The 24,613-nt window shown below is 38.8% G+C and overlaps 1 protein-coding gene across 2 annotated transcripts in view; it reads right to left on the bottom strand.

Moving 5' to 3' along the window:
• The window catches only part of USP34 (ubiquitin specific peptidase 34), a 124,871-nt gene extending 100,890 nt beyond the window's left edge, over positions 1 to 23,981 (bottom strand). For both annotated transcript variants that reach the window (XM_030446954.1, XM_030446955.1), the window contains exons 1-3: positions 23,842 to 23,981; positions 4,725 to 4,812; positions 1,267 to 1,687 (exon numbers count right to left, since the gene is read on the bottom strand). In XM_030446954.1, the coding sequence (XP_030302814.1) occupies positions 1,267 to 1,687; positions 4,725 to 4,812; positions 23,842 to 23,884 (552 nt within the window). In that variant the 5' untranslated portion in view covers positions 23,885 to 23,981. The remainder of the gene's footprint in view (positions 1 to 1,266; positions 1,688 to 4,724; positions 4,813 to 23,841) is intronic.
• Positions 23,982 to 24,613: the final 632 nt, after the last annotated feature.

Below are 24,613 nucleotides of genomic sequence, written 5' to 3'. Positions count from 1 at the left end.
TGTGCTAGTTTCAGTAGCTGTCCCACTTTTGTACAAAAGATAAATCATTCAAGTAGTCATTGATTTTTTTTTTTTTAACTCAGTTCCTTCTTGTGCAGGCTAAACTACAAATTTATCTATGGATGGTGAAAGTTTAAAAGGTAGACAAAACTCAATGATGGGAAACCTGAAATCCACAATGCCTAATTTTGCCTCATTTTTCTATACACTTTTATTTGTGAAACTACTTCTGTTAACTTTTGCCCAGATGTTTAGGAGTAAGACAGGAAACCAAAATCCAAAACCTATGTTACAGATGTTAACTAGATCTGTCAGACTCATTCAAACAAAGATTATATCTTGTAATCAACCTAGCATACACAACCAAAAATTATATATGACTTGATGTCTTCTCATTTTGGACTTGAGTTTAAAAAGTGACTTAACCACTCGAAGCTCCAACAGAACTCCCAAAACTGTAGTTTAATTTTCCTCTTTGACTTACTGAAAAGTTTGTTGGATAGATGCTTTATTCATATAGCTAAACAAATTTTATTTGTGTTCAAATATTATAAAAGAATTGTTTGCCAGTTTATTAGACTACCACAAGTTGGACTAAAACCCTCCCTTTCCAAGAACTATATTATTGAAACCAGGAAATGCTAAAACCACCTTATGTATTTCAGGAGCTGTGAACAGAACAATGCAGGATTTTAGGTTTTTTGTTTGTTTGTTTTGGTTGGTTGGTTGGTTTTGGTTTTTTCAAAGAAAAGATGGAAAATGCAAATGGTAACCATAACAAGTATCACAGAGAAAAAACAGCATCACAGAACAAAGAACTTGTATAGAGCTTGGTTTTTTCAGTCAATTAAACAGCAGTTCTAATAAGTAAGTTTGGTCTTGCACAGAAAATTTAGTTTATGAAGCTTTGCCTCTAGAACCACAGATTGTAATGACAAGAAATTAGTAAACTAGTAATGGGTTACCTTCTGGAAGAAAGGCTTCACTATAGTCCCCTTTTTGCCTTCCTGTTATTTAAACAGTACAATAATTCAGTGTACAGTTCCATCCAACACTTATCAATATATTACCTATAACAATTAAGCATAATTTAAACAAAGTGTAAGAGTATGTGTTATTATACAGCTTTTCTCTGAAAAGCTGTACTGAAGTCAACAGGAGAGCTGAATTTGCCCATCCTGAGTGAAAGCAACTATCACTGAACACACATAGTCATTAATGAAAACAAACAACCTTTCATGAAACAAATATATAGATAATATATACCTCTATTGTGGGATGAGTATTATGCTTATAAGCAGTGTACAGAGGAAACTGAATCTGAAAGATTTTTGCCACACACAGCAACAACTTTTCCTTCTCATCAGTGCTCCATAAGCTAAAAGTATCAGTGTTCTTTGCAGACTCATCCTCTGTCAGGATACAAGTTCTTGCAGAATCTAATTTTTTCTCTATAGATTTTTGCCGTTCTCCATTTTCTTCTTCATGAGACTCTCTCTCTACATTCAGTGGCTCATCAGCATGATTACTGTGATCTTGCCATGTTGATTCTATATTAATAGTGCAATGTTTACAGAGCTGGTCCCGCAGAACTTGAACTTGGGCAATCACTAAGTTAATAAGCGCACATACTACTTGGTTAAAGATCTCCAAATGTTTATATTCCTTGAAACAGCACAGACATTGCCTGTAGGAAAATAGAAAAAAAAACAAACAAAAATTCCTGAAGTATCTAAAATCAGAACAGGTAACCGATCAAAAGGACTCTTCACATTAAAACATTTTAAACAACAACATATTTGACAGAACCGTAAAGGACAAGGAAATCCAAATGAAACAGACTCTACCCAGCAGCAAGTAGGAGTTGTAAAGCCTTCATTAAACCTTGGGAACTTCCCATTCCTTCACCAAAACTGTGAAGTTGCTGTTACCATTTAACAACTGCCACTATCAGTAAAACATACAAAAGAAATCTTAGCTGCAAGGCCACCATACTACTCAGGAAGCAGCGTTCTTCAGTACATTCCTGAATTTGTTTCATCATCTGGTTTTCTCTATTAATATTTACTGCAATAAAACACCTGACGTGCTTGTCAACTGTGTAAGAATACTTGTAAGGTTTTAATCAACAGGGCTGCAAAATAATTCTATTTTTAACTGAGTATTTAAGCTCACTTTCTTTATCTGCATTTGGATAGAAACTGCACACACACTGGTAACCTTTACCCATATGGGAAAAAGCAGTATCGAGTTTACTACGTAGGCTCAAAGACTACTCCTCTGAGTACCTACCAATACACTGTAAATTGAAAAGAACAAGGTGGGAATCTATACACTGTCCCTTTATCAATACAATAAGAAAAATCAAATAATGAAGTCAGAAAGCTGCAACGTAGCTGTAGTTAAGGACAAGGATAATGTAACTGCTACGTGAACTGGCAGCCGTCTAGCAGTAGAAACCTTTCAACTGTTACACGAGGAACAATGGACTCCAGTCCACAGAGGTGTCAGAGACTAAAAAAATAAAAACATCACATGTATAATTTCTGAACAAAATTAGCAGGCAAAAGATAGGGCAAGAAGTCAACAATAAAAAGTGATTTAAAAATTCTTCAGCAAAGCACAACATTTAATCTAGAAACTGGATGTAATTTATTACCATTTGCAAGAAAAAAAAAAAAAGACAGATCTCAAAACTATGACAGGTAGTGGGGTGCTGCCTCTCTTGAGAGAATGCAAACATGCTCTTGAGCTACAGCTCTTAAAGCATAACATTCTGAACACAAGTTATTTTTTCCATGGGTTAGACAAAGACAGCATTCAGTGTTCTCCAATTCCAGCACAGATACAGTGATGGGAACATCTAAAATCTTTAGTTCCATCTACCCAAGAAGAAAAATCCTTTTCATATTGTTTAAGTGGACTGTCTTCTTCCATTTTAAAAGCAAATTTTGTGATTTATAAATGTATTTTCATATTAACAGATGACAACAACATCTGACATGACAACTAATTGCAGGCAAAGCCTAGTGTATCCTCAAGTATTTCTTCTTGGAGAAAATTGTGCAATAGGTCCACCATGTGTATCTACTTGGCTATAACAAATAATAATGAACAAGAAGTCTGGTGAATACTTCTCATATATCTGTATTTGAATGCCAGCCAATATTGGAGAATCCTTTATTGGGCAAAGCCATTTTTTTCTCCAAATATAGAGCTATGTGCAAAACCTCTAAGTCTTCTTGTATCACAATGTGTTCACAGGAAGAAGAGATGCACCAAAAATTACAGATCTATGAAAATGTCAGTGTGCTACAAATACGAGTTCGTTGAACATAACTTCCAGAAGAAAGTTGAAACAGAAGTACTACAGAGAGATGGAAGAAAAAAGTATTCTTTAGGCTAAGTGGCCACCTTATCTTCTGAAGGAAAACAGAGATTTAAACTACAGATAACAAAAGCAGTTCTTAAGGAAGGCCTCAAGCACAAAACAAAATGCAGAACTCCCCTAAGTCCATTTGGCAGAGTAGAAACAGAACAAGGAATTAAAACGTAAAGTAAAACTCCTTGTCACCTCTTTGCTAGACTCTCCTTATAATATGTACAGGACTGTTCTCTATACTTTTCTGTTTTACATAACCATATATATGAAAGGTTAAAGGAAACCAGAAGAAAATGAAGAATTAATATCCAGTCTTTACTTTTTCATCAAGTTGAAGGTTGGATTTGTCACGATGTATCTGTTCAACAGAACAAAACTCTGAACAATGACAACCTGAAAAATGTCTAGTTGCAACTGTTCTCAGATAACTTGGGATCTAGAATCTATGAAGAGAGATCAGGATTCTGGTTACTGTTGCTGCTCTTTATTTTTATTTAAAACTCCTTTTCTGTGTCTACTACCACATTGCAGAAGATAATGAATTTGCTTTCAGTGTCTTCTTAGGGAAGAATGAGGAACAAGAGGATTCTGCTTTTGCAGGTATCCAAAAAGTGACTTTTCTTTTTTTTCTTTTGGAGTCTTCTAAATACCAGAATGTTTTCCAATATGTATCTATGCTTTTCCTAGTATTTCTTATGATTCAGTTTGTTATTGTGGCCATGTCTGAACATTAAAGTCCCAATATACTTACTGTAGATTCTTTATAAAAATTAATATCCATATAGTTCCCTATGCTGAAAAAAAGTAAGTAGCTGTGAGGTAAGCAGAACTGGTCATATAACTACTTTAAAAAATCACCATCAACAGAAATTTAAATAATAGATTAAAGAGAATAATGTAGTTTAGGACAACCATATGCAAAGGATTTCAGTTATCAGTTTAGTAGCTATGAGCTACAATCATCTTGACTCAGGGCAATGAGAAAATTTTAACATGATGGTACAATTTAGAGTGATCTTTCTTAATTCTTTTTTACTGTACCATGCTTCCACAGAAGAAGGTCAGAAAATTACACTATAAAGCAGCAACATACATTATTTGTCACTGCAATACAGCTATATACTGCTACACAATTATCACACCAACCAGAATGTCAATCATTCAAAACATGCATTGCCCAAAATGCATCAGGTAATGTTTATTTTTACAAGTAGTAAAATATCCTTCACTCTCCAAGTATCACTTAGCTACACATTCAAAGTCACTCTACTGTGTTTTTTAAGAAGGGAAACCTACTGCTGAGATTTAATATCATCAACACTCAAACTCATTCCAAAGTTACCTTTGTGTCCAGGAATTGATGTAAGCAAATATCTTGAGGGCATGTTCCTTTCTGAGCTGCAACCCATCAGCACCTTCAATGTCTGATACTGAAGAAAATAAAAACACATTGATTTAAGGAAACAAACCCCGTGCAATTGCTCTATTTATATTAGAGATTATCTTTGATAGCATGAAAAATAAATAAATACATCTGTAAATACATCTTCGGAGCAGAAATGGTAGCTTTCAACCAAATCTACAAAATTATAGCTTCACTAAACAGAGGTAAGGTAGAACTAAGCTGAAAACAGAAATCACACGGTATTCTTGAATACTGCTGTGAAAATCAGTGATTGAGAACAGCCTCTTCTAATCTTCTTCTTAAGAAATACTCTCCCTAAGTTTCACTGGGAATTACTGCTGATGGATGTGCACTTTCAAATATGAACTTCCTTCAACAATTTTATTCATTAACCAGTTTGGGGGTTTTTTTGAGGGTACTTTCTCAGATTTTGGAAATTTGCATTTTGAGATGACCCTGAGGTCCTTCTTTTCCTGATCAGTTAAATATTGGGCCAAATAAATAAATAAATAAATAAAAATACCCACCACAACAAAACTATCAAGAACAATGCAGAGTATATTTTTAAAGCTATTTCAAACTAGCTAAGTTGTTGATTATTACTTTCAAATATAGACATCTATACTGACATTTAACCATAAATGACTCACTAATTGGCAAAATGATAAACATTTGCCACACTTATTACAGCTGGAAACCAGAACAGTTAAGTACTAAATTTAAAACCCAACTATTTCAAATGAAATATCATCAAATCTCCCATTTCCATCTAAAAATTGCTCATACACTCTAATAAGCCATCCATCACTCTACATCTCCACTTCTGCAGCAAACAATTCTCTATATACTAAGGCATGGGATTCTGTCTATTGGCCACAAACATTTCTGCAGCTATCAATGCACAATTCTCACTTCCTAGTCCTAAATTCCATACACTTTCAAAATTATCCTGTTGCTATGCAAACTGAGGAAATCAGCAATTCCTTTTCAGATCCTTAAGTTCATCATTTCATTTATAACAAAAATTACTACGCATTTCCATCTTTCACATGAAATTTCAAGTATTATATGCTTAAACATCTACTTCACACATTATTTTTCTGCATCCAGCTTTGTGGAATAAGTTCTCTAACAGAAGCGATCTCTTCAGAATCCCTACCTCAACTTCTTCCAGCTTCAGTTTTGAGAGGTCTTCACTATTTATCAATACAGGTTCCCCAAAAATAAAGCTAATGAAAGGCCACTGGCACAGATGCAAAAGTAAGGTTGAGAAGAACCACTTCAGAGAATAATGACACAAAACAAATACTTCTTTAAAGCAATATTACATAAGCACATTCATATATATGCACGCACACAAATTGAAAACAGACAAGTAGTCCCTCACTAGGATACCATTAAATTTTTAAAATCACTTTTCTGTCTCACTCCTAGAAGGCTTTAAAGATCCCTTCATAACACTGGACAAAGTAAAAAATTGACAAGCAGATTAAAAGACCAGTATCACTCGAGACTCCTTTTATTTTAAACACCTCAAATTACCATGAAACTTGGATTCTCTTAAGGCCAAAACACAGTGCTGAAGAATCCAACAACTCTGGAAAACAGTTTAGGTCAACTTGACCACAAAAGACAGATCCTTTACTATAGATATTATCTCAAAAGACTCGCCCAGCATAAATGATTCATAAAACCTTCCTTTTCCAATTTTTACAAGCGTTATTTCATTAAGATTAATTCCTTCAAATTTCAACTGGTCTTATTTACTAATGATTGCTAATTACATAGCGGCTACATATATAATTTCCTTTTGGTTTGGTGTAGAGAGAAACAGTATTGTTCTTGTTCCTGAAAATACTCAGGAAGCTCAAAGCAGAAGCAACCATATGGAGGCTGCAGGTTTCCACTGAATTTAAGGTGATCTAAGTCTTTGCCACTGCTAAGAGAGGCAGAGACACATCTGGGAGGGCTTCTCCTACTGCACCAAAATTGAAGCTCTCTTTCAGTCTGTGCAGAAACAATATTTTGCAGCTCAGCCAATTTATGTCCTCAATTTATGAAAACATCCACATTTAAATCTTAGACTTTTGAGCTCCTGGCGTACTCTGAATATCAACTTTGTGAATACTCAATTTACAGCACCTCTCTTTACAGACGTGCAGCTTGAAATACATCAATCCCTGGTTATGAAGCTTTTCTAATATTTTTCTTAATTGAAACAAGTACAAGCAGAAAAATAATAGCAGAAACTGCAGCCATTATCATTCCTGTGCATTTGTTGATTTTAGTCAGTTCTGTAAGGTCTTTCTTGCTACATATGATCTCATGGCCAACAGGTGATGTCTCTCCCTTCAAACTATTTTACTTCCATCTTGAGTGGGCAAGTAGTTAAAACACTCATCCAACTTGTAAATAAATTCATCCTTTTATTCTCTCCTGTATTCAAGCATGCCGCATGCCTAAGATCCTCCCTGGTCTGCTGTCTCCCCAGTCTTCCACACTTTGTGTTTCAAACTTGGCAGAAAAATTGTGTCCAATTTCTTTCAAAAAACTTCACTGTGACAAAGGCCTTCTTGCAAATTGATTTGGTAGATAAGACTTTCCCCTACTTTCATACCTATGGCAGTGATTCCCACAGGATGCACTAAGCCCTACTTGTGTGCTCTGAGAGCATGGGAAGCACATCAAAGTGGCAACTTGTGTGCTCTCATCAATAAAAATTGATACCTGCTCCAGAGCTTTACAGGCAGTCATGCCATGATTTATTAGTATCTCTCTCAACAGTAACACTCCACTCCAAGCCTCAGCTCCTTTACCTCCTGTCTCCAGTGGCTGCTTCTTTTTCCAGGCTCTTACAAACTGGAAATGTCATTCCTTAATTTACTCCTGCACACTGTGCTCAACTTTCTTCTCCTGCCTTAAATTTTCTCTAGCAAATTTTTCTTCTCAGTTAAAGCCTCTTAGACCTTCTCGCCTTCCAGTCCCTTCCCCTCTTACTTTACACACATACAAACACCTTTGCCCTGCACTAGCTCCCATTTCAAAATCAACATAACCCAATTCAAGTCCACACAACTAACAGCATCCTTAGCCATGCATTTCAACCACTTCAGCAACCACTAGAGCTCTTGCAGGAACCCAGAAAACCAGATTGAGAACTAAACAAATCCATTTTACCCATTCTAAACAAAACCCACCCACTTCTTTGTTGGCTTTGTAAGGCCCTGAATAATCAGGGTGGCAGCTATGTAAGCAGGAGAGGCTGGGAAGGAAAGCTTAAGTAGTATGAGGCTGAGAGAAGTAAACACCTTTGTAGTGACTGTAAAGGTTAATTACCCCACCTGGAGTAACTTCACCCTAATACTGTTCATCTATGGGCAAGGAAGCTGAAGATGCAGTTACTATTATTGGAGTATGGAAAAAACAGAATGATGAAGGCCTTGAACAGATCCATCTAGGACAGAACTAACCAGCAGAAAGATGACAGACTGGTATGTAGGTAAATTCCAGCTAAATATATTCTACAAAGATGATGTAGGAAATGGGGTCTCTCTGCACACTTGCAATGTCTCATTTTACTGAATCTTTACAAGATTGCTTAGAGATCTCTTGGTCACAGCAACACATATAAGAAAGAACTGAGGTGCTTAACTGACCCAAAATAATAATTATTAACTGCTTGACTTCTTCCAACATACTACACTGTTTAAGTCTTCAGATGCTCTTTAAAAAAAAAACACAAACCATTCTTAAAATGAAATTATGTAGTCAAATAGCTGATGAGAAGCCAAAACACAACGGTCAAAGTAAAAACTGAAAACATTTAAGAAAAAGAATCTCTCCGTGTTTCCTCTGTTTCTCATTCTACTTTGCCAGCTTTCAATGAAAATCTCAGTGATTTGCTTAATCTTCCACAATAGAATGATTTGTTAAAAGTGTACTACACTACAAGAAACAAGAGTTTTTCAAACTAAGACAAAAAACTTATTCATAAAACTACTAAACAAAAAAAATTACAGAAGATGTGAAAAATATAAATGGACGGCAAAGAAAGGGACAGTATAATTTCAACTATGAACAAACAAAGCATTTTGAGCAATAACTTCAGAGCTAAAGGAACAGACTGTAATTAGACCTCAAGGACAACTGCCATGCTAGACTTGAGAGGAATATCTTATATCCGAAAGTCACTTATTAAAATAAGTACAAAATCAAATGGCAAGGAAAAATAATATATTTTTTAAGTATACTTCATCTACTTTCAGAAACACAAGACAGTAGAATGTAAACAGAAGAAAAATCTTTAATATACTTAACTGTAATGTCTACATATTCAAAACTCTAACGAGGTACAGCTGCATAGAGATTCTGGCTGTTCCCTCCCCCCTCCTTCCCCAAGCCTCATCTGGTGTCAGCTTCTCATGGGAAAGAGTAGATCACTTTCAAAATGGACATTATTGTCATAAATTGTTCCCTGATGCAGGCTAAACAGAGGAAACAAGAGGCCTACACTAAACAAAAATGTATTAGGGACAATAACACTAATCCTGAAAGAAACATATACATAATCTTACGTATAATACCATTGTTCAAACAGAGAACTAGCACATTAATCTTTTATACACATATGCATTCAGGTGGTTTGGTATTTGTAGAAGGTTGGGGGTTTTTTGTTTATGATCAACAGAAAATAAGGTGATAGCCACAGAGCTTAGCATCTCCCATTCATTTTCCACTTCCCTCTATTAGTATTCCTCCTTTTTTTTATTATATTCATGATTGCCTAAGATTTATTCACCAGAATTCTTCCAAACTTTTACAAAGCCATCTTTGAAAAGTATCTAAAAGGTCTGTGTCAACTTGAAGTTCAGTGTTTGTAGTTGAAATGTCCAGGCTTTCCTACAACTTCCTAGTGAGGAAAAAAGGTATTCTTTCCACTCCTCTGTCTACATAAACCAGAAATGTCCCACAATACTGTCTACATACAGATATCCAAAGAACACTGCAATACTATTTTAGAATGTACTATGACCAAAAAAAAGTTATTTTTCTTCTATATTAGAAAGACTGTTCAAATGCCAGGTTAACATAGGAAAAAATCAGATCTGTAACACAAAATACTGTAGTAACAAGGGTTCTATAACCATAGAGTTGAGGTGCTTCTGAGTGCCTTTATCCTGTTTTATGATACCAAGTTGTCAACTCCCTTCACCCTTATCATATCACTAAAGCACACTGCTATGGATATCTATCAATACCTTACATCCTCTACCTCACCAGAACTGATTTAAGTCTGAATCAAACTCTGAAATTACGGTATCTATAAATATTCCGACTTGGTAAATTTCTTTCTTTCTTACAAGCTTCTGATTACAAACAAAGCATATAGGCTTTTTTATAGCAAATATCAGAGACAACAAAACATCTTAGAGACAGGAACTAGTAACCCTTTCAAAGTCTCATTTGCTTAGAAAAAGTCATCAAGTTACTAATGTATCTCAGACAAACTTTTGAACATAAATGCAATTTCAATAAATCTGACTATAGTTTGCAAGTCTAAACTATACTGTGTTCTTATGAATCAAACTACAGAAGCTACTCAAAAGAATAAGGAAAAAGCCATTACAGCTGGTCACCCAACTATTCCCAAAATCAGTAATTTGAGAGTTCTTCAGCACCACCATAACTCCTTATAGCAACCAGGAGATCAGAAGGGCTCGAATAGTTTTAATTCAGTATTCCAACACATAGCATAGCTACACAATTGGCAGTAGCACAAGCCTTGGCATGTTCATCAGATGGACAGTATCTGTAAGATACAGCTTCACCAGAACAAGGCAAATCAGCTGGTTGTAGGTAATTGCTACCTTTATAGCCCTGTTTCCCTGCAAACGTCATCGAGTTCTCTCTTTTTAAATCTCTACATTCCCCTTCCCATTCTATCTCCTTCACCTTCTCCAGCAAACGTCCATTTTCCTTTTCCTATAATACTCTAATGGAGCCCAGAGCAAAACAGAAGTTGACTCCAAAAAACTGCATGAAATTTAAGAACTGTCATCTTTCAAAAGTAATGCTGTCTGAAGGTTTTCAGAATGCTAGGTAACAATTGCTTTGGGTTAAAATGCCCCCTTTAGAATGGCCGTATTTGTCTACCTAAGCCAACAGTTATTCACATTAAGACCATCTTATGCTTTTCACCTGCCACAGCAACTGCTTCCAAGAAGAACAGTTCCATACAAAATTATTTTAAATGCAGTCAAATCTCAATGATCAGCTGATAATTTCCACAGAACACAGGATTTAGTTCTATCCAGAACTACTCAGATGAATGATACTCTAAATCAAAGTAACTGTGCTGTTTCATTAGCCAGTTAAGGTCCAGGAGCAGCACTACCAATTTCAGACAAAGTCTCCGTTATTACGTCCCATGAACCCACGCAGTTCCCACACATTAACCACAGCTCAAAGTGCACAAACCCTGAATCCATGCAGTACTATCTAGCAGGAGAAATTTGATTTGGACTAGATGGGAATGTGAAATACCCAGTTCAGGGTGGGTTATGACAGTCACAGAAGCAGCAGTACCACAGGCGATGTGGAGCAGCATGGATACAGAAAAGTATGACTACCATCAAAAATTCAGAGAGCAGAATGTGCAATGCAGGTATAGCAGTTTTGATTGAACATGGTGCAGATCTAAGATCAGCTTTTGGGTGATATGGCTGTGAAAGGAATAAAAAAATGGGCCAATCTCCACATCACACTGGTTTTGCTGGCCCAAGATGAGCCACCAGGAGTCTCAGCATTGTCATTTTCAACCTCTCAGCTTCTGGAAGGGCTCACTGATGCCAGCACTGCACAGCAGGAACACACAAAGCCTGATTAAGGATGGTGTTATGTCCAGGATGTTGAATTTCCATGGAAGCCTGAGTGAGGGAGGCAGCAGCATGGGTGAGTCTGTGTCCAGCAGTGTTTATCAGCTCTGGTTTAGTGTCAGCCCTGTCAGATGGAAGGTGTCTATGATCTATGGCATCTTTGCACTGTACTGCCTGATGTTCTGTTATGGTTTCGCAATCACAACATGATTTTTGCATACAAGGATATTGCAGTCCCCCCTCTCTCCAGAGAAGGGAAAGTTAAGTACTATTTCCATTCAATCAAGTCCGCTTGTCATCACTGAAACATATACTAGATGCAAAGTCAGTCTGCTTATCATAATATTTTGACAATGGTCACTACAAGTTACTCAAAGAATCTATGCAGAATTGGGCAAGCACTGCATAAACCCAGAAATTCCTAGCATATCGCTAATTACCCCAAGGTAAATTTTAGATCTATGGTTGACACTGTCAATGCAGAAACTACTGTTCTGATGAAGAACTCCTTACCTTCTACTTAAAATAGAGTACTTTACATGTTATTCAAGGGAAAGACTGCAAGTAACTTCAAAAATAATATATCACTACTTGAATGACTCTGCTCTTGAATGCTTTTTCTTTAAATACTCCAGCTCTAAACTTTTTCAAAAAATATCACTTTAATGTGAAAACATAGAAGTTAAAGTTTATCAATTTGTTAGGTAGACCAAAGATCTAATTGCATGAACAAGGTTCCAAAACTAAAGAAGTTTTCCATTAGTCTCAATTAAAAGTATCAAGGAATGCAAAAAATTAAACCATGTATTCCAGGAAGTATTCTATTTTCAGGAGACAACCCTGCAAATTAGTTCAGCTGTACTACTTGGCACACTGTGAATCAGCTACAGAAAATAACAGCAACTTTTTCCACACAACCAGAAAAAAAGAGACAAGAGCCCATGACTGAGCCACCACAGTCAGTAAGAAGCAACAGGTTACCAATAGATTTATAACAAAATCACCTGATGACTATGCTCCAGGTTTTAGGGACAAAATCTGTGAGAAGATAATATGATTAATTTACTTCTTAGGAAGTATATTTGAGCCTGCTTAAGTAAGGAGATAAGACAGGTAAGTGGGCAATGGGTCATTATATGAAATGGAGCTTCAGGAAGTTTTCACTGAAAGCCTAAGAGCAGCTTCTTGAGCATTTTAGCTCCCAAGCATTATTTATTTTCATGAACATAGACACAAGCAACCCACATGAAAAAAATGAAAATAAAATATTGAGAAATGCAAGCAGCAAAGTTGTATTCCCTCTCAATTTTCAAACATAGACTCAAACTTTGTCACACTAAATAAACTAAATTTAACAATTCATTGAAACGCATGGTTTATTCAGTAATCTATTGACTAGCCCATAATTAGACTTTTTTTCTGAAAGCAAGCAGATAGAAAGAAATAAGAGAAGGATAAAGGCAACGTCTACTGTCTGTAAAAGTATCTCCAAACCTGCAGTCATGTTTCACGTCAAGCAGCCCCCCGATCAGAAAACATACTTACAGATGTCCTTTTGATATAAAAAAGTATTTTGCAAGTCACATTATCAGCAAGTGCACTTGCACCAATGTCTGAAACTATGGCTGAACACAGTGTATAAAGCCAACTTGTGTTGGAAAGATTCAAACTGGCACTGTTAAGATTTGGTGAGTTTTCAAGTTAGCGATGAAAATTTACCTCAAATCTGATCAATTTGATCAGACTGTACCTTCTTTAAATATTACATCAGCAGATGAAGCATCAAGACTTATGCTTTGAAATGCTTTGTGATAAAATATTTCATTTCAAAATATTAAGAAAAAAAGTAACTCAGAGAAATTTAGTTCCTCAGGGGTCTGCTCTAGGCCCAGTGCTGTTTAACATCTTTGTCAGGGACATAGACAATGGCACTGACTGCACCCTCAGCAAGTTTGCCAACAACACCAAGCTGTGTGGTGCAGCGGATCCACCTGAGGGAAAGGATGCCATCCAGAGCGACCTTAGCAGGCTCGAGAAATGGGCCAGTGTCAACTGCATGAGGTCCAACTAGTCCAAGTGTAAGGTCCTGCATCTGAGTTGGACCAATCCCAGGCACCAAGCTGAATACAGAGTGGCTTGAGAGAACCCCTGAAGAGAAGGACTTGGTGGTGCTGATTGTCAAGAAGCTCAACATGAGCCAGCAGAGCACTCACACAGCTCAGAAGGCCAACTGTATCCTAGGATGCACCAAGAGGAGCATGGCCAGCAGATCAAGAGAGATGATTCTTCCTCTCTACTCTTGTAGAGGTCTTGTGAGACCCCACCTTGACTAATGCATCCAGTTCTGGTGTCACCACCATAAGAAGGACATAAATCTGTTCAGAGGAGGGCCACAAAGATGATCTGGGGGCTGAGGCACCTCTGCTACAAGGAGAGGGTGAGGGAGCTGGGCTTTTTCAGCTTTAAGAAGAGAAGACTCTGGGGAACCTCATAGCTGTTTTCCCATAGCTGAAGGGAACCTACAGGAAGGCTGAAGAAGGACTTTTCATAAAAACATCCATCAGCAGGACAAAGGGAAGTGTTTTAAAACTGAAGGAGAACAGATTTAGGCTAGAACTTAGGAAGAAATTCTTCAGAATGAGGGTGGTGAAAGATTGCCCAGAGAGATCATGGATGCCTCCTTGCTGGAGGCGTTCAAGGCCAGGTTAGATGAGGCTTTAAGCAACCCTGTCTAAGTTGAGAAGCATTCCTGCCCATGACAAAGAGGTTAGAGTAGATCATCTCTAAGGTGCCTTCCAACCTGATCCATTCTATGAAACAAAAAAACAAACTATTTCAAAAATAAATTAGCAACAGTGTATTCCTAACTGTGAAAGAAGCCAGACACTGGCCAACACAGCAAGGGATTTACTGTACTGACCATCCTTAAACCAAGCAAAACAATTATTGAGCTTCCTAGTCTATATTACAGCTCCAAACAAAAGAAGAAGAAATACAGTTGTTCAGACTCTTGAATCAAATGATGACTGCTAGTCTCAAATAAGTCCACTACACACCTCCTGACAGAAACACCAAGTGATTGAAAAGGATGGCATAAGCTGTACTATGTAAGCTTACAGACTGACCATTTTTTGAATTCCTCAGTTGATTTTGATACTCTGACCCTTCTACAGCTTTTCTGGAGTTGTCCTACCTTCAAACATACTGTTGTCTACCTCCAGCACTGTTCATAGGTTCTACATTCATGCAGAATGTGTATATATGAAAGCACTGTCAGTTTTATTGATGCCCAGAATGAAAACTTATCACTAGATCTGCAAAAGACAGACTGCTAGCAGAACAGGACTGAAAAATACTTGGTTTTGAGTCACAATCTACCATGTAGACTTAAAAATTAATTTCATTAGTGGTAAAAACAAATGAGTTTGTACAGTAACTTCAACAAGGAAGAATTCCTTAGCACATATTAATAAAGAAGCAACTGACCATTTTCTGAAAATGAAATTAAACTCTCAATAAAAATTATCACATCCCCCCAAAATGAGGCGAGAAGCACAGCAGAGCTAAAGACAATGAATGTTGCACAACACAGCATAAAGCACACTGATGCCATGCAATTTGTATAGTTCTTGTACACGATATTTTACAAAGGAACATGTAAGAGGCTAGCAGACTACCTTCTCAAGAAAAATCTACCTGAAGCTTAAAAAGTGGGACTTCTGCTCTTAAAAGTGTATGGGAATGATCTTTGAGAGCACTAGTTTTACACAAGACATTAAATGTTATTTACATCCATAGTTAGATGAAGAAAACAAACAAACAAAAAGAAAACATCCAACTTTTTCAAGGCTTGCAGAAAGCTCCAGTGCACCAGTTGCTCTTCATGAACTCACCAAACTTGCCAAAGATCAACTACAAGAAATAATCCTTGCCTGCTCATTAGCAGAGCAGGTGTGGAAGCACATTCTCAGCTATTAAGGAAAATATACATTACTGAAGAGCAGTGTACCTACTAAGCCTTTTGGCTAACTTATTTAAGACTGCAGTGCTCTGCTTGACTTTAGTTTTCATCCTAAACTTTTCCCTGTACACAATTACTTAAGGCTGAAAACTTGCAAGTGGAAGGCAGTGAACAAAACAGTGCAAAGAATCAGACTTCTTCAGTTTAGTTTAAAAACAGGAAAAAAAAGCTTTTTCCACTTGCTTCCTAGAGAGAAACAGATGATCTGCATGGATGATGATCTAGACATCATGATGCCTCAATTGTCACATGTTTTTGAAGTCTTATTTGCAGACCTACACATTAGCTAAATAAAGATCAGCATTCAAAGGTGCTTTTTTGCACAAGGACTTTTGATGTTTCAACTTCTTCAGTGAGTTATTCTACCAACACATCTCCCAGAGGAGTTCTATACATACACATACAAATACATATAGATAAATGGGGCACTTAGTTTCTCTTCTAATATTATCTGAAAATAGATGAAATGTACTATATCCCTTCAAAAAGTTAACCTTTCACCATACAAGTCAGACCTGGAAAATCCCAAAAGTAAAACTTTGTGAAAACATACATAAGTTGGGTATTTTAACCACACGTTAGGGAAAAAAGAATTCTGATTGCAAATCAATTCCCATACAAGGAAAGGAAGAAACTGAAAAGAATTGCTTCTCACCTCTTCGCACATTAAATTCTAGAAACTGCCCATTTGTTACACAAAATGAAAAAAGAAACTACCACAACATAAGCTTAAACAACAGAAATCAAATGGCCACAACTAGATTTAACTGCAGAATGCTATTACTATACAAAGAGTTCAGTAGTAATCACAGCCATTTACTCGTGAAGATGGTAAGATTACTTTTTAGGTTATTCCAGGATCCTGACAACTATAAAGGCATAGCTTAGCCTGCAGAAAAAAAAACTAAAGGATGAGCTACATTAAAACAACAAAGAAAAGGAGAAAAAAAAAAAAAAAAAAGTAAGTACATCATAAAAGCCAGTCTATATATACTGCTTCTCTCCCAAAGAAACTTTCTCCCTTGCAGTGGGAGACTTAATGAGACTTGTTCGAAGTACAAAGACACCAGTGTAGCACGGCCATCACCCACAGGCAACTTTTGACTGCGGTTATTTCTCATCCTTTCTGAATCAGACCTGAACAGTCATCAAGACAATACTGGAAATGAAAAATAAATCTATTATGGAAGGCTGTTAAAGGAAATAGAATAATATGAACACAGAGAATTATACATCAAGCAAAACTGTAGAATTAAAGCAGGAGAGAGCAGAACAACATACAGGTAAGCAAAATGGAAACTGGGAAATTTGAGCAATCACAAGCACAGAGAACCAACAACTTTGAAAGCTAACAGAAGAGTTGCAGCAAAGATAAGGTGCAGGACAGAGTATCAATATGACCAAGGATTTAAATGAAACTAAATAATCAAAGAAGAAAATACACAAAATAATAGGAACCAGGAAGTAAACACTGCTTTCCCCTTCCAATCTGTAAAATGCCGAACTGCAGACTGCTCTTCACTTGTCTGCAGAACATGATTCTGGGAAGCAAGGCCTGCTTTTCTGACTCCGTGTTACTTGAACACAGGAAGACAGCAGCAAACTGTAGTGACACAGAGAAATCAAGGTAGCGAGGAACCAAAAGCCACAAAGTGAGAAGTTGGTATTAACAATTAACAGATTTTACTGTTTAGCATGGAAGAAAAACAAGCAAAAAGGAATTTACAAATCAAAAGAAAGGACAAGTCTCATAATCCTCTGAAGCCCTGCAAGACAAAGCCCTGTGTCTTCCAAAGGCTGAAGCAACCATGCTGAGGAAGGGAGAGGGAATCAGGGTCAGTGTCTGCTCTCCAAGGTACTGCCTCTACAGCCCCAGCAGACACTGCCAACCCAAATGTCCCATGACCGACCATGCCCCATCATCTGATCATGTAAGGACACTCAGAACAGCTAGCCCAGAAATGACATCCAGGATATCCTAACACACATCTTGGAAATACCTCAGGGATTGTTTGGGACTTCATAAACTTGAAAACTATCCTTATAGAGAAAAAGCCATGCAGAACCAGAAGGTATGGGAAAAAAAAAAACCAGCAGGGTTTCTTCCTACACAGTGAAAAAAATGACTTCAAGGTATACATGATTCAGGTATCCTAAAAAACCACCCAAAACTCAAAAAATCCTTCCCTGAAGTTATTCCCATAAATAAGCAGGAACATAACTCTGTCTGTGAGTCTGTGCAGGCCTCTTACTAAGAAGGCTGAGAGCATCTGCAGCTGAAAATTTGACTATGTCTACTGTAAATAAAGGCATGATTTTCTTTAATATTATATGTGGTGGAAAATATAAGGATGTTCGCTTCTGTGGCGTTCTTAAGCTTTAAGGGTATTCTAACAAATACTTCTCCGCTGTAAGGTACCCCTGCATACAAAGATCTCTGTAAATACATGTCCATAACTCTCAACAAAACTCAGCAGAATGGGTTTTACGTAACAAATCTTCAGCATCAGTGACCAAGCGGCTTGAGCAATGAGAAAAAAAACAGTCTTCAGCAGCCTGACCAGGAAAAGTTTCAGGACAAAATCACTTTTGATCACATCAAATAAGATGAACCAAAATCACTGTACAGAACAAAAGCTTAAATATCTTTCTAAAAATAGAAGCCTTTTAGTTGTTAAAGTCACAGTTCTTCCTTCAACTGCTTTACAGCTACAAACAACTACTTATAACTACTTTATCTAAGTGTCACCTTCCCTTTCACTTTAGGAAGTTAAAAATTAGTTCCTCTTCCCATTTTTTTCTTTGATTACTCTGATTCATTTGGAGTAGCACTGCACCACAGTACATGATAATTGCAATTTGTCAATGAAGGAAAAGTTCTATTAGTTTTCCTGTAGTTCTGGCCCCTAGTCCCCTAAAAAGGATGAAGACAAAAGCAAACATGAAAAAAATCACTGAATTTAAGTTTTATAAACAATTGAACTTGTTTTCCTCCTGTCCCAACAGGAAACAACAAAGATTTAGGTTAGTGTGACAAAGTTGGACAACTACCCCAATAACTCCCCCACTGAGTCTCTGCAGAGGTTCTGAATAGGGAAATACATAAATAGGAAGAAAACATCAATCTTTTAGGAAAGAGGGGGAAAAAAAGCAACATGCAACAAAACCAACCATTTTATAGTTTTACACAAGAGGAACAGTCAAACAGTTAAATGAAACACAAGACCTGCACAAAACACTGGGGGCTGTCATATAATCAATACTGTGGCTTACAGGCAACCACTGAACAAGTGACAGCAGTTCTCGCAGATCAAGTGATACTATGCAATATTTGTAATAATATTATAACATACACTTGGTATCTGAAATAATACATGAATATTCCCAGTATAAAATATTCATCATCTCAAAATCCCAAAGAGCAAGCTGAATGAACACAGGAAAACACATGTTTTGGAATACTTCAATTTCTTATCTAATTCAAGGTAAAGAGAGCTTCACTCAGCCTCTAAGGCTACTCTTTGTACTACTTCCTAAGTGCTATAAGTACATGGCAAGAAGTCAGATCAAGCATCTTCAGCATTGAAATTCAGGGCTATCCCAAAGCTATACAAAAAGTAAAACACTTCAGTATCTCAAGTGCTTTATGGACCTGATCATACCAGGAGTTCTGCAGGCCAGCTGACAGAATGGACAGAACTTCAATATTAGTCAACATCTATGTCTTCTGCTTGGGTAAAATGTGGGGTTTTTTGGTTTAATTGGATTTTTTAAAGTTTTACTAAAGATTTAAGAGAAACAATGAGAAAAGCACCCTGCAAACTTATGTGATACAGTAATACCTAGAAGTCACTGTTAAACAATGTGAATTGACTTAATGAGGTTTCAGAGTTGGTAGGAAAAAAAAACAAACCGAAGAGGCAGTCCTTGAAGAAAGTGAAGCAGAATGCTCAGAAGAAAACCAAGAACTGGGAATAACATACACCTACCAGAGTCACCTAACACCACAACTGCCACTTTACAGTAGAACCTGGTTTTCCATATTTGGTTTTTGTTTTGGTTTTTTCTTACTTTTACAAAAAAACAAAACAAGCAAAATCTAAACCAAAACCACCTATAGAGAGTTAAGTAAACATACCCTGACACCAGTTGCGGTCCCAAAAGGAAGCCTCTTAGGCAACCAAGCCCAGTCAGGCTCTTTGGGATGTGCCACAGCCAGGACTAGAAGTACAACTAACTAAGGACCAGTCTGAGAAATAGATTTCCACTTTAAGCTAGGAGGAAGCACTCCCAGGCATGCAATGACAACCTTCCACTCAACAAACACTTATCACTGAAGCATCATCTGCTTCATACTTTCAAGTGAAGCCTGTGTAAGTGTCCAGTAAGAGCATGGTTCTATATGTAGATGGAAAATGTTACTGTGGCTTCATCTATGACACAGCAACCTGCAAAAATGTGCTGTAAAGGACTTGAGATTAAAAAGTGAGTGTTTAATGTTACATTTCTGTATTTTCTGGCTTACTTCAAGGTTAAGACTACCTAGACATCTGCACAGTGCCTAGCAAAACAGAACTATCCTGATGAGGGCCTCTGGACAGCACAGTAATGTAAATATTACTAAAGAACAAATGAAACTCAATATAAGCCCTCCTAGATTGACAAGTATCAGCATCCAAAAAAAACAAGGAATATACAGTGTACCAGTACCAGGGTTTACTTTAGGATACAGAATGCTGTAAATTAACATAAAAGCATATAATGTCCTCCAACCATTTTTCCTATAGAATGTGTGTACATTTAAATGAGATCCTACAATTAACACTATGAGAATTTCTTCCTACATCCTTTGTAGATAAGCATTCTTATCATAAAAAGTAAACAATTGGGTGTTTTTTTTGTTCGGGGTTTTTCTTTCATTTCTTTCTTTCTAAGACCACTAAGAATGTTTATGTTGTGGAAGATTAATTTACAATTCAGACTAGATTTTTTTATAGACTTTACCACTGTTAAACCCCTGCCTGGGAAAACATGAGTGATGCTAACGTACCTAAAGCACTCGTCGAGAAATTGGATGATTTACTCTGAACAACAGATTGTCCTCAAATACAAAAAACATTTCAAAACCTGGGCATTTTACAGGGGAATTTGTGTTTTAATGAGTTTCTGGACCAAATCATATATTGAAACTAGTAATACTTCTAAGAAAATAACTTCAAGATCAGGGTATTTACTGGGTTTGATACTTAGACTGAATGCTTCGAAAAAAAGTTGCTGCAAGAGGGGAAAACATACATACTGCTAAACAAAAGCTCCAGCTCTGCATATTGCTATGGGGTCTGGATTAATGTTGTAGGAGTTTGCAGTGGAACTAATACGCCTGGAAGTTTGCACAATTGTTGAATTCCATCCTTCTGCCATCCATAAATTGGTAAGTTCTTCTGAAGAAAACCAGAGCTTCCCACATGTTCGTCTCAAAACAATGCATCAGAAGTTAGTCAATTCACTATTTAAGTGACTTGTCATACAACTGATACCAAATAATATTTTGTAAACATTAGGGTAAATGAAGACAAAGGGCAGTATGTGTCCCATGTAAAATGTTTCATTTACCAAGAAATGTCTAAACCAAACTAGATTATGTTTCCTGGACCTCTTTCAAAACAGTTTCAGTAGTTTCAGTGAAGAGATGATCCCAAATGTTCGGTGGGCAGAAAAGGAAACTGCTGGCAGTCTCTGGCTCACACATTTTGGGCATGACCTCATTCTTTACTACCACTTTCCATTTTCACTGTGGTGTTTTAAAAAACCAAGATTTGTCGTTATTTTTGTATATTACCTTTAATTACTTAAGAAATGTAAAGAACACAACTTGAGTTTATAAAAACCAAAAAGTATAACTCCCTTATAACACATTCTCATAGAGTGAGAAGGCAGTATATCTGCTCTAGTATCTGAACACACACACAAAGCAGTTATGTTTAAAGTATCCTTGTTTCTACGATTGGAAGACAAAATCTAATGCTACTTGACCAGTATTTTTGAAAGCTATACAGCAATAGTGGTGCATAATTTCCCTAAAGAATTCGACTAAAAAAGCCAAACTTCTTTTTCATAGAAGCAAGTTTATATCTTAAATTATACAGAACCATTAAATTGCCATATTATATTCATATAAAAAATATTAAAGTGATTTAAGATATTGCTTTTCCTACGAAGGAATACACAGTTACCTAAATCCAAATTAATTTAAAATGGTTCTAAAAATAAACACTACATTAATTCATATTGGAATTTCAGAGATCTCTTGAAATATCAAGTTTAAAGGTACAACCTTTTCCTCTTTGATCACACCTATCTTGATCAAATTTAAACAATTATTATTTATCAATCCATCAAAATCAAGCAAAGTTATCTCTGCAAACAGTTGTCATCAGTATAACATTGATAGTTTAGTCTTATTTTGAACCTACTATTTAAATAAGTATTCAGTCTATAATACCAATATGATTCCCCACCTCTCCAGTTGGGAAAGATAAGATATAGATGTTAAATTAAGTAAACATCACCATGATTGTTCAAAACAAGATATTGGAATTACAAGCGTAGTCAAACTTGGCAAACCATTTTAACAACTCAACATTTCTGTGATGTTAACCTTTTAATCTGATTTATTCCAGCCTCCAGGCTTTCCTGAAAGTTAGTTTTACAAATACATTTTTACTTCTCACATAAAACACTGGCCATCATTGAATGTACTATTTCCTTAGCAAGAAATAAGCCAACATTCAACTACCATAGTATCTACTTACAGATCTTATGAAAGAACAAATGCCACGTACAATTGGGCCTCACAAGAGTTAAGAAATCTATACTCCAATCCTTTCGAGGAAGCATTCTGCTCTTCACTTTATTGTAACACCATTCACCTCTAAGCAGACCACAGTGTACTACCAGGAAAAATGTTTAGTATTTAAGACAGTTAAACTTCCCGCTAATTACAAACTTCAACCGGTAAGTTCGTTAAATCCCTCAGCACTTCTAGAAATCATGTTTTTTAGCCTTTGTTCATGAAGCAGTGCACAGACATGCTACTGAGAAGCAGGGAAGGGTACCTTGGCTGCCACGAAGAGCAGATTCCAAGGGATAGATGAGGCCTGCTGGATAGGGTTAAAGGGGGTTTCGTGCCCAAAATGCAATCTGATTTCAGCGGTGCCGGGGGGAATACTTCCTGTATTAACCCTCCGACCCTCCCCGGCTGTTCAGATAACACCTGTGAGGAGGAAACTTCGGAAGGAAGGAAGAGACCACCCCCGAAGTGAAACACCCGGGAGCTCCTTCCCCCCCACCCCCCGCCAGCCTGGCCCTCACACAGCCGAGCCGAGCTCCTTTAGGTACCGGTTCCCTCACAGCTAAGCAATCGCTTCCGAAAAATAGGTACCCGAAAACCATCTCCGCCGCGTCCCTTCGCTTCTCCCCCACCGGCACACCACCCCGCGGACAGGCAAAGGGGGAGGGGGGGAGGCAGGATCACTCAGAGCCGCCGTGTCTCCTGCTTAAAAGGGACCCAACCCAGGCCCGGCCTCCAGCTGCTCAGCAGCCACCGGAGCAGCTCCCAGGCACCTCCTCAGCCGAGTGTGGAGCCTGCTAGGCCCCGCTGCGGCTTCCCGGGGATGGACGGCGAGGAGCAGGCTCCTCACACCCACAGCAGGGTCACGTCCCCGCCCGGCCCCACATGCAGACACCCGGGGGGCAGGCGGGAAAGGGGGAAAGGCGGGGGGGGGGGGGGGGGCTCTGCGGAAGGCCCAGCGGGGACAGCCCCACGGTGCACCTTCCCCAGGCCGCAAATCGACCTGCCCCGATAGGAAGCGGAGGGAAGGAGGAAAGAAGCCGCAAAGCAGGGTAGGGTCTCCCTCTATGGCCACCCCGCACAGAGAGAGAGGTAACCCCGCGCCCAGGAGGCCCAAGCCAGGCAGCGAGTAGGGAAAGGCAAGGAAAGGGGGGGGGAGGAAGGAAGGAGGGGATGAGGAAAGAGATGAAGCGGGGTTATAACCCAGCCCATGTAGAGGAAGGTACGTGGGGTCCCGGCCCGGGGCGAGGAGTGTTGGGGGGAATGGGGGGGGGGGGGAGGGTAGCGGGGGAGGGCGGCCGCACTTACTCTCATTTAACACCTCCAGCAGTTCGGCGCAGCTCTCACACATTGTTCATTAACAGCAGCAGCCGCCGCCGCCGCCTCCTCCCGACCATTGATTGATCCACTCGGTGCTGCTGATTGATGATTGATGGGGGCCGGGGCGGGGGTCAGTCAGGGGGGGAGGGGAAGGAGGGGGCGGGAAGGAATAGGAAAGGGGGGGAGGGGGAGGGGGGGGGAGAGGCAGGGGCCGGTCTGGGATCTGGGGAAGGGGGGGATGGGATGGCTGATCAATGCAAATGAGCCTGTGGCGGCGGCGGTAGCGGCGGGGAGGAGAAGCCGAGTCACTCACTGGTTCCCAGTGACTCCACGCGCCGCCATTTTGCTGAGGGGGAAGGAGGAGGAGGGGACGGGAGCGAGGGGGGGGACAGGGCGCTCGGGCTCAGCTCGGCAGTTTCCGACCAGGCAGGAGGCGAAGGTGGCCGAGTCCCTCCTCCCCTTTCCTTTCGCCCCGCCTTCCTACCCCGGGCCGAGCGGCGGGCTGGCGATAGGGGAGGAGGAGGAAGGGGGGGGGCTGGCAGCCGGGGCCGGGAAGGCAAAATGGCGGCGGCAGCAGTTGCAGCTCGGCGCGCGCCCGGGGTAGGGCGGGAATCGCGTTTCCCTGCCCTCTTCCCGCCTCCCGCGGGGCGGGGGCGGAGGTGGAGGTGCGGGAGTCTCCAATAACGCGCTCACGCCGCCGTGACAGGGACTGAGGAGCAGCCTCTCTCCTTAAAGCGAGAGACAGCCGCCGGAGGACTCT

This window comes from Calypte anna, chromosome 3, assembly GCF_003957555.1.
Source record: "Calypte anna isolate BGI_N300 chromosome 3, bCalAnn1_v1.p, whole genome shotgun sequence".
In the NCBI taxonomy this organism is placed as follows: Eukaryota; Metazoa; Chordata; class Aves; order Apodiformes; family Trochilidae; genus Calypte; species Calypte anna.
Note: the sequence above shows the minus strand (reverse complement) of the source record. Positions and strands in the feature narration are given on the sequence as shown.